General features: G+C 45.3%; 1 protein-coding gene across 2 annotated transcripts in view; it reads right to left on the bottom strand.

Moving 5' to 3' along the window:
- Window positions 1-12,183, bottom strand: part of mcf2a (MCF.2 cell line derived transforming sequence a) — a 204,617-nt gene that overhangs the window by 17,147 nt on the left and 175,287 nt on the right. For both annotated transcript variants that reach the window (XM_041196456.1, XM_041196457.1), the window contains exons 24-27: window positions 11,766-11,844; window positions 6,561-6,612; window positions 6,235-6,344; window positions 747-841 (exon numbers count right to left, since the gene is read on the bottom strand). In XM_041196456.1, coding sequence (XP_041052390.1) covers window positions 747-841; window positions 6,235-6,344; window positions 6,561-6,612; window positions 11,766-11,844 — 336 coding nt within the window. The remainder of the gene's footprint in view (window positions 1-746; window positions 842-6,234; window positions 6,345-6,560; window positions 6,613-11,765; window positions 11,845-12,183) is intronic.

Raw genomic sequence — 12,183 nt, 5'->3', positions numbered from 1 at the left:
GAAATGAAGCTCTTAATTTTTTGCAAATTTAATGCCCAGCCTTTGAAAAGCAGTGAGTACAGCACATTCCTGCCCTCAAATGGGGCCAACACGCAATTGCAATGCTCGTTTTAAATTATATTGGCACGGTCTTGACGTAATTGTTCTTACGTGTGTGTGCGTGCGAGTTGGCAAGGGGAGTGCCTTCCTTGAGCTCCATCAGTAGCCACTTACCCAGGGAGTTGTGAATCTTTCAAATTCTTGGCCCCAGAAGATCAGCCTACGATCTTACTGAAAGGCAGAGCGGGAGCCAAACGGGCTACTCCCTCTCCTACTCCTCGTGTGGTTGTGTTCTCACGTCAGCTGGTTCAGTTGGGAAACTGGCCGGTGGAATGTGAGTGAAGATGAGGTTTCTGTGGAGACACTGTGCATCCCGTCAGCTTCCCAACTGTGAGTTAAAGCATCCCCTTTCCTGTCCATCCTAAACATGTAAAATGGCCAACTGGACATGGTATTCTCTGTGACCAGTAGAACAAAGTACACTCAGTGACCAATTAGCCAAGCTAGTAGAGGCATCCTCAGTAATTTTAGAGTTACAAGTCACTGACTACATGAGAAGGAATGACATCAGGATTGGAGAGGGGCAGGGAAGTGTCAATAAGCAGCTGCTAAACAAAATCTATTCAGACTGGTTAAGAGTAGAAGGTCCTTGGATTTTAAAATCAGATTTCTGGGATTCACATCATTTATCTGAAAGGCTCACTGACCAGCTGGTTTGTATCGTCCTCCTCGGTGTCATTATTACTGGACCAGCCATCATTTCCCTCAGAGGCTTCAACATAACGTGATGTTCCAGACCAGTCTGTCAGGAGGAAGAAACATGAGTTAGGTCACAGCTTCTTATTACAATATTGTACTTCCTGTGAAAGAGGAGTTCAGCAGCATTTACAGAGAATGGAAGTTCAACTCCCACTATGGCATTTTGAGAATCAGTTTTTTAAAAAATCTAGATATAAAACAATAAAAGAAGGAAGTACGCAAGAACGACCCCAACCTCCCTGTCGTGTAGCTTTTCAATTCACTATCTTGCTCTCATGCCCACATGTCCATCCTGGGCCTGTTGCAATATTGCAGTGAAACCCAACGCAAACTGGAGGGACAGCACCTCATCTTCCAATTAGGCACTTTACAGCCTTCCGGACTTAACATTGAGTTCAACAACTTTAGACCAACGCTGTCCTCCTTTTTGATCTTTCTAAATAAACTTTTCCCAACCCCCCCCTCCCCCTAGATTAGTTCTTATGTTTTGTTGAGCGCTGACCCTTGTTCTGCTATTAACACATTCTGCCATCTTACCTTTATGCTACTATTAGCATCTTCTTTAGTCTTTAACGCTAGCATTTACACTCCATTTGTCTTGTGCCCATGACATCTTTGTCAAATCTCTCCTGAGATCCCACCGACCCCTGACCTATTTTGTTCCACCTGCTCCACCCCTCCCCCTCTTGAAAAGTATAAAATCCATCCCATGTCTACTTCTCCTCAGCTCTGAAGAAGAGCCATATGGACTCGAAACATGAACTCTGTTTCTCTCTCCACAGATGCTGCCAGGGTCGGCTGAGTTTTTCCAGCCTTTTCTGTTTTTATTTTGAATAAATGAAGGAAACCCGGTACATTTACTTGGTCTGGCCTTCATGTGATTCCAGACCCACAGGAACGTGGCTGACTCTTAATTGCCCTCTGAAGTGACCTAGCCAGTCACTCAGTTGTATCAAACGCATATAGACTGCGGGGGCTCAACACCACCTTCTCTGGGCAACTAGGGATAGGTAATAAATGTCAGCCTTGACATCGCAAGAGTGAATAATCACCAAAAGTAAATAAACAACAACAACTGTTACCAATATTTTTGCCAAAGATTTACATTGTTAGCATTCAAGGCTCCTTTTCAAAGCAGCACTTAGGAACATAAGGCCTAGGAGCGGAGGTAGGCCATTCGGCCCGTCAAGTCTGCTCTGCCATTCATGGTTGATCTGATAATCCTCAACTCCACTTTCCTGCCTTTTCCCCACCAAAAGATCCTAAGAAATAGGAGGTGTAGGCTAATCATGGCTGATCCGATTGTGGTCTTAACTTCACTTTCCTGTCTCTCCCCTTAACCCTTGACTCCCTTGTCAATCGAAAATCTGTCTAACTCAGCTTTGAATATATTCGGTGACCCAGCCTCCACTGCTCTTTGTGGATGAGAATTCCAAAGACCAGCAACTCTGAGAGAAGAAATTCCTCCTCATCTCCATCTTAAATGGGAGACCCCTTATTTTTAAACTGTGTCCCTTAATCCTAGATTCTCCCATGAGAGGAAACGTCCTCTCAGTATCTACCCTGCGAAGCCACCCCAAATCACCTCTCATTCTTCTAAATTCCAAAGACTATATGCACAACCTGCTCAGTTTCCTTCATAAGACAAACCACTTGATCCCAGGAATCGGCCTAGTGAGCCTTTTCTGAACTCCACTGCTATTAGCCTCTACCTCTGCCACTACTGCTCCATTATAAACTAGCTGTACTTGAAGCTTTGCCATGACTCATTGGGTTCTCCTCATGGGGAAGGATTTTCCCCTGGTCGGGCGGGTAGAGCAGCCAAGCAATGGTCCGTCTGGGTCCCAGCCACGATTTCACGCTGGCTGGCCAATTAACAGCCAGTTAGCAACATGAAACACGTGCTGAGAGCCTCAGCGCTGCCGGAGGTTGGGCGGGGGGAGGAGGAGGACTGTGAGTGCTAAAGCCTGCGCATGAGTGGGGGGGTTTCGCTGAGTGAAAGCTCCCGGAAGGCACAGAGCTGATTTTTTAACTTGACAAGTGAAGATTGTAAAAATAAGGAAAACGTGTCCCCACGTGTGACTCTGCCACATGACCAGGGACATGTGAAATATGAGTTTTAAACATTTTTGTTGTTTTTTTTGTTTTTAGTCACTGTTCAAAGCCACATCCCACCCGTGGATGAGGTTTCATTAAAAACGCAAAGGCCGCTTGGCCTATTCGTCCGCCAACCAAACAGCTGGACAGGCAGCAAAAAATTCAATGTAATGAATTGGTTAAGGGCCGTAAAAGGTCACTTGATTGTCGTCAGGCACGTTGCTGCCTCTCACTGATAGATCGCGAGAGTGCGCGAGGGTGTCGGGACGCACTACTTCACTTCCGTTTGGGAGGAAAAGTTTTGCCCATTGTGCCCGAGTCAGAAAGTCGCGGGTTCAAATCCCACATCCAGGCTTGGAGCACACAACCTCGGCAGAGTCTCCAGCGCCAGTACCGAGGGAATGCTGCACAGTCAGAGATGCGATCTGACAGCAAGGCCTGTCCGCCCTCTCCGGTGGATGGAAAAGATCCCACCGGTACTGGTGTGAAGAAGAGCAAGCGTGTTATCCCTGGCATCCTGGCCAATAGTTATCCCTCAATCAACATCAGTAAAAGCAGATTATTTCACCATTAGCACATTGCTGTTTGTGGGAGCTTGCCGTGCACAAGTTGGCTGCAGCATCTCACATATTAAAACAGTGACCAGTACATCATTGGTTGTAAATTGGCTGGGATGTCCTGTGGTTGTGAAAGGTGCTATATAAATGCAAGTCTTTCTTTCCCACGTGCTTGTTCAGAACACCCAGGCTCCCACCTGGTGGCACTGCTGTGATGGAGTGAGGGAAGGAGTGAAGGCCTTTGAGCTGCAAGAGACAACGTCAGAGGGATTAACAAGAGAACCCTCTCCCCAGGAATGGGATTGCGTGAAGCTTGTGCTGGACCATGTCTGTTTAAGTCTCAACCGGGATAGTGATAAATACACCCACTCACAATCAAAGCGCTTAAATCAGCTTTAAACGAAGCTTTGTCAGTGGTGTGGCTTTCAGGCTGACTGAATTCTTGGAGCTGCCTGTCCTGCTGGGCTGAATTAATGTTGCAGGAAACAATGCTTCAGCCTTAGAATCGCTTCACAAAATCATAAACTTTTGTTACAATGGGTCAGTAGCACCCTTTCTACTTCATTGGTAATGGGTTTACAAAGGAAGTATAAATAAGAACAGACTGGAGATGTGGTTGCTGGCTGAGGAGTTGCTTGATTGTAATGTCTATCTCTGTAAATAAATGCCTATAAAAGTGTGTAAAGACTAGCTCTAGTTCTATCTTTCACCAAATGGCTTTCTAGAGTAGTAAAATGATAGGATGAATGAGGTTACAGGTTGTGGTTGAATCCAATTCTGCTTCATGCTGATGGCCCATAGCGCCTCATGGATGCCCAGTTTTAAGCAGCTAGATCTGTTCTGACTCTATCCCATTCAGAATGAAAGTAATGCTACTATCACAGTGATGGTTACCAGTACCAGCCCCTATCACTATTATCACGGATACTATGGAACCTACCAGAATTATAAATAGATATGTGTAATTATAGAGCTAGCAGTGATGCCACTTCAAAAACAAAAATACCTGGAAAAACTCAGCAGGTCTGACAGCATCTGGGGAGAGGAACACAGTTAACTGTCAAGTCTGTATGACTCTTCAATAGAACTAAGTAAAAATAGAAGAGAGATGAAATATAAGCTGGTTTAAGGAGGTGGGGGGTGGGGGGATAGAGCTGGATAGAGGGCCAGTGATAGGTGGAGACAACCAAAAGATGTCACAGACAAAAGGACAAAGAGGTGTTGAAGGTGGTAATATTATCTAAGGAATGTACTAATTAAGGGTAGAAAGCAGGACGAGCAAGGTACAGATAGCCTAGTGGGAGTGGGGTGGGGTGGGGTGAAGGAATCAAAAAAGGCTAAAAGGTAGAGATAAAACAATGGATGGAAATACATTTAAAAATAATGGAAATAGGTGGGAAAAGAAAAATCTATATAAATTATTGGAAAAAACAAAAAGGAGGGGGAAAATCAGAAAGGGGGTGGGGATGGGGGAGAGAGTTCATGATCTAAAATTGTTGAACTTAATATTCAGTCCAGAAGGCTGTAAAAGTGCCTAGTTGGAAGATGAGGTGCTGTTCCTCCAGTTTGCGTTGGGCTTCACTGGAACAATGCAGCAGGCCAAGGACGGACATGTGGGCATGAGAGCAGGGTGGAGTGTTGAAATGGCAAGCGACAGGGAGGTCTGGGTCATGCTTGCGGACAGACTGAAGGTGTTCTGCAAAGCGGTCACCCAGTCTGTGTTTGGTCTCTCCAACGTAGAGGAACAATGAGTTCCAACAAGCATGACCCAGACCTCTCTGTCGCTTGCCATTTCAACACACCACCCTGCTCTCATGCCCGCATGTCTGTCCTTGGCCTGCTGCATTGTTCCAGTGAAGCTCAATGCAAACTGGAGGAACAGCACCTCATCTTTCGACTAGGCACTTTACAGCCTTCTGGTCTGAATATTAAGTTCAACAATTTTAGATCATGAACTCTCTCCTCCACCCCCACCCCCTTTCTGATTTCCCCCCCTTCTTTTTTTTCCAATAGTTTATATAGATTTTTCTTTTCCCACCTATTCCCATTATTTTTAAATGTATTTCCATCCATTGTTTTATCTCTACCTTTTAGTCTTTTTCGATTCCTTCACCCCACCCCACCCCCACTAGGACTATCTGTACCTTGCTCGTCCTGCTTTCTACCCTTAATTAGCACATTCCTCAGATAATATCACCAACTTCAACACCTCTTTGTCCTTTTGTCTGTGACATCTTTTGGTTGTCTCCACCTATCAATGGCCCTCTATCCAGCTCTATCCCCCCCTCCCCCCCCCCCACTTAAACCAGCTTATATTTCACCTCTTTTCTACTTTTACTTAGTTCTGTTGAAGAGTCATACGGACTCGAAATGTTAACTGTGTTCCTCTCTGCAGATGCTGCCAGACCTGCTGAGTTTTTCCAGGCATTTTTGTTTTGGATTTCTAGCATCCGCAGTTTTTTGCTTTTATCTTAGTGATACTACTTCAACCTACATTCGTCTAATTTGCTTTATTCAAGAGTTCTAAGAAAAAGCCAATGAGAGAGTTCTGTGAAAACAGTTCCTGAGGCTGACACAAATAAATTTAGCAGAACAGACAGTTCCAAGAACGCAATCAGCCCAAAAAAACCACACCACCAGTGAAACCACAGTTAAAGATGATTAAATGCTCTGATTAGTAATGTTGGCATTTATAACCGTTTGAAGATGCACAGCCCCCTTTACAATAAAAGCTGCCGGAGCCTTTAAGGGTAATCGTGTGAAAGGGGCTGGTCAGCAATACCTTTCTGTGTCGAGAGATGCTGTGGTGACAGAGGGAAGTGTTCTAAAACGACAGGAGTTTTGAGATCAGAATCATTTTCTTCCGAACTTAAAGAGGCTGTTTTCTGATTCCTGTACAAAAAGGAAATTGAAAATGACCTTAAATGAGAGACAATGGAATCCTGTAACCATAGATCAACTTTCATACTTGAGGACTTCTCCGATCTCTGGAACTTACCTCTCCGATTGCATTAACTTAATGCAAAATTGATTAGATCTATTTTATTCCTTTGCAAGGCAAACACGGCGTATTGACATTTGATTTTTACAGACTATTTTAACACTTACCCTGTGGATAGAAGAATCTGATCTGTAAGATGATGATGAGATTGGCTGCCTTCTGTGAAACAGAGGCAAAGTGAGACAATGATCAGGCATTGCTATAATCCAGGGTCTGCCTGTATATCCTGTTCTACTCAGGCTCCAATTAAATAAATGGCCCCAATTAAGTGGAAATGAAATTCTTTAGTGCAACTAATTATTGAGGCAGCCATTGAACAGGGAACTGGTATTAAAGAAGGAAGATTCTGAAGGAAGGGAAATGGGACCACAGTAAGTAGCTTCAGTTGAAGAGGCAGCAGGGATAGCAGGAGGCCATTCAGCCCCTTGAGTCTTTTCTGCCATTCAATTAGATCATGGCTGACCTGTACCGTCACTTCATTTACACATTTTGGTTCTGTAACCACTAATAACTTAAGGAAAGATCTATCAATGTCAGTTTTGAAATGTTCAATTGATCCCCAGCTACATGTGGCTGGTCGAAGGTTTCTGTCTACTTCATCACAATTATTGGTTCTCATTTTTCAAACAACTTTGCAGCAGTGACTTAAAGCCTCATTCAATATGACACTTCAATGAAGCGTGCTTATCGATGTGAAGGCAGTGGGCATGGGGAACCAAATGTTGAAACTAAAACTACTTTAGAAATGGGAAACTAAGGTTGAATCTCGAAAGTGCAACAAGGAGCTAATTTTCAGCTCCATTCTCAAACCATCAGGATTTGGAAAAATGCTTATCTGCACAGCAGCACCCCCACCCCCCCGCCCCTCCCCACCTCGTCCTCTCTCCCAAAACAGGGCTGATGAGTATACAACACATCTTTATCAAGATAGCCGAAGGAAACATAACAACCCTGTACAATTGTAGACCAGATCCAACCACCAGACAACGACTCCTGCCCAATCTATCGAAGTTGTCAAGGATCAGAACCCTTGAATCCCCACCAAGCTGCCAGGAATTAACTGTTTTCGCATCGGTTAATCACTACCACTATCACTGCATTACTATTACTATGACTGGGTTACCACCAAACCCAGGGCAGGATTTTACAGTCTTCTGCCAGTGAGCTTGCAGGCAGGAGGGTCTGTAAAATTCACTGGATGATCTTCCCATCCACTGCCCTCATGCCCAACTGTCTGACCTGTCCATAATTTTACATGGGGCGGAGCGAGGCCTAGGGTGGCCTGCCCACAGTTGCCCCAGTTCAGGCCCTTAAGGGGCCAATTATTGACCACTTAAGGTCGATTTCCCACTTGGCCTCAATTTTGAGGCTGGTGGGAGGAGTTCCGGCCTTGGGGAAGCCACCACCCACACCCCCTAAGGTCTGCCCCTATCCCCTCCCTCCCTCCTCCCCAGCCTCTCCATCAAAACCCCCAGCCCTCTCCATTTCCTCCCTCTTTGCAATGAGACTCCCCTGCATTTACCTGACCCTGGACTCTGGGCCATAGAATCTGCGGACTGATTCTATTCCCAGCCCTGGCCACTGCTGCCACTAGTGCTGCTGGGACTACAGAGGTTGCCAGCCAATCAGATTGGGTGGTTGCTCTCTGAGGTGGGACTTCTGCACCAACGAGGGGCAGAAGTTCCATTTTCAGCCAATCAAAGCTCTTCAAAGTGGGGCTGCTGTCATTGGCAGGGACATGTTCCCCGTCAACTTTTCGGGTGGCACAGCAGAAAACACTGCCATCTGAAAAATCCTGCCCCTGGAGTACCATCAACAATGGATCACTGCTCTCTCTGAATTGGCCCAGAAACATGCAGCACAGAATGAGGCCACTCAACCCATTGCACATGTGCCAGCTCTTAATATTAGTCCCACTCCTCCTGTTCTTTCTCCATAGCTGTGCAAATTTCTTCAAGTATTTATCCAATTCCCTTTTGAAAGTTACTCTTGAAACCACTCCCAATGCCCTTTCAGGCAACCAATCCCAGATCACAAGAACTCAGTGTAAAAACAAGCCGCATCATCTCTCCAGCTCTTCTGCTAAATCTCGTCCTCTGGTTACTGACCCTCCTACCACTGGCAACATTTTCTCCTTATTTACTCTTATCAAAATCTTTCATAATTTTGAACACCTCTATTAAATCTCCTCTTAATCTTCTCTGCTATATGGAGAACAATCCCAGCTTCTCCTGTTTCTCCACATTACTGGAGTCCCTCATCCCTGCTACCATTCCAGTAAACCTCCTCCTCACTCTCTCCAAGGCCTTGACATCTTCCTAAAGTGGTGTCCAGAATTCAACATAATATTCCAGCTGAGGCCTAACCCGTGATTTTACAAAGGTTTAGCAATGTAACCTCGGCAGGAAAGTCGAATGGCTAAGACAGTGAGAAACTATTAAAGATATAAAAATGGCGCCCTATGTACACCACCATTTCCAATAATAGGGAATTAAAGTGACTTACTACCCAAATCTGGGAACTTGACAACATATCCCCCCAAAAATAGGCTAGTTAGGCTCCCAGTCATTCTGGTGCTTATCTCCAATCGGAAGTTAATACCACTGTGTGTGGTCCTGTTACTGAAGTTAATTAGTCTGTAATTAATACATGTGATAACTGTGCCAAGTAATGAGTTATCTTAATCCTGTGATCTTTGGTCTTTATTGCGATGCTCAGTTTGGGTTCTTAGCTCCTGACCTCATTACAGTTCAAACATGGACAAAAGAGCTGAACATCAGAGTTGAGGTGAGAGTGACTGCACTTGACATCAAGGCTGCAATTGGCTGAGTGTGGCATCAAAGAGCATTAGCAAAACTGGAGACAATAGGACTCAGGGGGAAAACTCTCCGCTGGTTGCAGTCACACTTAGTGCAAAGGAAGATGGTGGTGGTTGTTGGAGGTCAGTCATCTCAGCTCCAGGACATCACTGCAGGAGTTCCTCAGAGTTAGTGTCCTCGGCCCAATCATCTTCAGCTGCTTCATCAATGACCTTCCTTCCATCATCAGGTCAGAAGTGGAGATGTTCGCTGATGATTGCACAATGTTCAGCACCATTCACAACTCCTCAGATACTGAAGCAGTCCATGTCCAAATGCAGCAAGACCTGGTCAACATTCAGGCTAATAAGTGGCAAGTAACAGTTGCGACACACAAGTGCCAGGCAATGACCATCTCCAGCGAGAGAGAACCTAACCATCGTCCCTTGACATCCAATGGCATTACCATCATTGAATCCCCCAGTATAAACATTCTTGGTATGGGGGTGTGGGGGACAGAGTGGGGTGGGTGGGGTGGTTACCATTGACCAGAGATTGAACTAGACCAGCCATGTAAATACTGTGACTACAAGAGCAGGACAGAGGTTAGGAATTCTATGGTGAATAACTCACCTCCTGATTCTCCAAAGCCTGTCCACCATTTACAAGATACTAGTCAGGAGTGTGACGGAATACTCTCCACTTGCCTGGATGTGTGCAGTTCCCGCAACACTCAAGAAGCTGGACACCATCCAGGATAAAGCAGTCCACTTGATTGACACCCCATCCACCACCTTCAACGTTCACTCCCTCCACCACTGACGCACAGTCGCAGCAGTGTGTACCACCTACAAGATGAACTACAGCAACTCACCAAGGCTCCTTCAACAGTACCTTCCAAACCCACAAACTCCACCACCTAAAATAACAAGGGCAGCCGGCCTATGGGAACACCATCACCCGCAAGTTCCCCTCCAAGCCACTCACTGTCCAGACTTCGAAATATATCGCTGTTCCTTCATTGTCGCTGGGTCAAAGCTCTGGAACTCCCTCCCTAACAGCACTGTGGGTGTACCTACACTACATGGATGCAGCAGTTCAATAAGGCAGCTCACCACCACCTCCTCAAGGGCAATTAGGGATGGGCAATAAATGCCAGCTTAGCCAGCGATGCCCACGACCCATGAAAGAAGTAAAAAATGGACTCTTGTCCCTAAGTTAGGAGACAGTGATCATTGTGTCAAAAGGGTTAGGATGATAGTAGAAAAAGGCAATGCGCAATCCAGACAGTGGGGGAGAGCTGATTTCAATGGAGCAAGAAAGCAGCTGGGCCAGATAAATGGGGACTAAAGGTTGGCAGGAAAATCTTTAGCTGAACAATGGGCTACCTTCAAAGAAGAAATGGTTCAGGCACAGTCAAGGTATGTTCCCTCAAAAGGGAAAGGTAGGGCAAACAAGCCCAGAGCCCCTTGGATGACAAAGGAGATTGAAATTAAATAAATAAGAAAAAGTGCGCCGATGACAGGTGTCAGGCAGAAAATACAATTGAGAACCAAGCGGAATATGGAAGATTCAGAGGGGAGGTGAAGAGGCAAAAAAGTGAAGCAAAGAGGGAATATGAGAAAAGACTGGCAGCCAACATGAAGGGGAATCCCAAAGTCTTCTATAGGCACATAAATAGTAAAAGGGTGGTAAAAGGGGGATTGGGCCTATTAGGGACCAAAGATTTACACATAGAGGCAGGGGGCATGACTGAGGTGTTAAATAAATATTTTGCATCCCTCTTTACCAAGGAGGTAGATGCTATGGTGGCCACAGTGACAGGTGAGGAAACTCTGTCACTAGAAGAGTTCAAAATTGATAAGGAGGAAGTGTTGAGTAGACTGTCGGTATTTAAAGTTGATAAAGTACCGGGACCGGATGAGATGCATCCAAGGATATTGAAGGAAGTGAGAGTAGAAATTGCAGGGGCATTGGCCATAATCTTTCAGTCTTCCCTAGACTCAGGGGAGATGCCAGAGGACTGGAGAATTGCAAATATTATGCCCTTGTTCAAAAAAGGTTGTAAGGAAAGGGCACCGGAAGCAGATTCAGAAGTAACGTACAAAAAATTGGATATATAGTTTAGGGGAAAACTTTTCAGGATTATGGGGAAAAGGCTGGGGAGTGGGAATAATTGGATAGCTCTTTCAAAGGGCCAGCACAGGCACAATAGACCAAATGGCCTCTGTCTGCACTGTAAGGTCCTATCACTGTAACTCAGCCAGACTGTACATTTGAAACCTGATTTCAAAAGACCAGACCGGAAAGAGATGATACTTGAACAGTACAGCTTTATACGGTATGGACAGCTACAACCTATTGAGAAATCAGTCAGGTGGGAATTGTGACTCTGCGGTTTGGTTTTCTCACTCTAATGCACAGTTAGAAGGGGCGCCCAGACTAACCATCATTTTTCAACATCACAGTGAAAGAAATTTCTAGAATTCAGCAACAACAAAAAGCAGCAAGTACCTCGGAGGAGTCTCTGTTGATTTGTCAGCACTTTTCTCATCTCACTCAACCAGGCCATCTTAATATCCACTGATGGAGCCTGAGAACAGGTAGAGAATATCGTTTGACAATGGGTAAACACTTTAAACGTTGTTCTTCTGTGAAAAAGTGTTTGGCTCCTTTGATCTTAAATACAGACATGTCAAATAACAAGCTCTTACACATTGCAGTTGATTTAACAATAGGCAACTGATCTTAGTTTGTGTTTGGACAACAATCACAGAGAGTGATCTTTCTCCTTGGCCCATCTGCTCAGTGACTTGGGCAGGAGAGGTGGGAGCAAAAACGTTTTTGGTGCTTTCTCTCCAGCCCAATCTATGATTCATTCACCCCCACCACCAACCCCCCTCCACCCCCACCCCCCCTCGTAGAATCAGCG

This window comes from Carcharodon carcharias, chromosome 9, assembly GCF_017639515.1.
Source record: "Carcharodon carcharias isolate sCarCar2 chromosome 9, sCarCar2.pri, whole genome shotgun sequence".
NCBI lineage: Eukaryota > Metazoa > Chordata > Chondrichthyes > Lamniformes > Lamnidae > Carcharodon > Carcharodon carcharias.
Note: the sequence above shows the minus strand (reverse complement) of the source record. Positions and strands in the feature narration are given on the sequence as shown.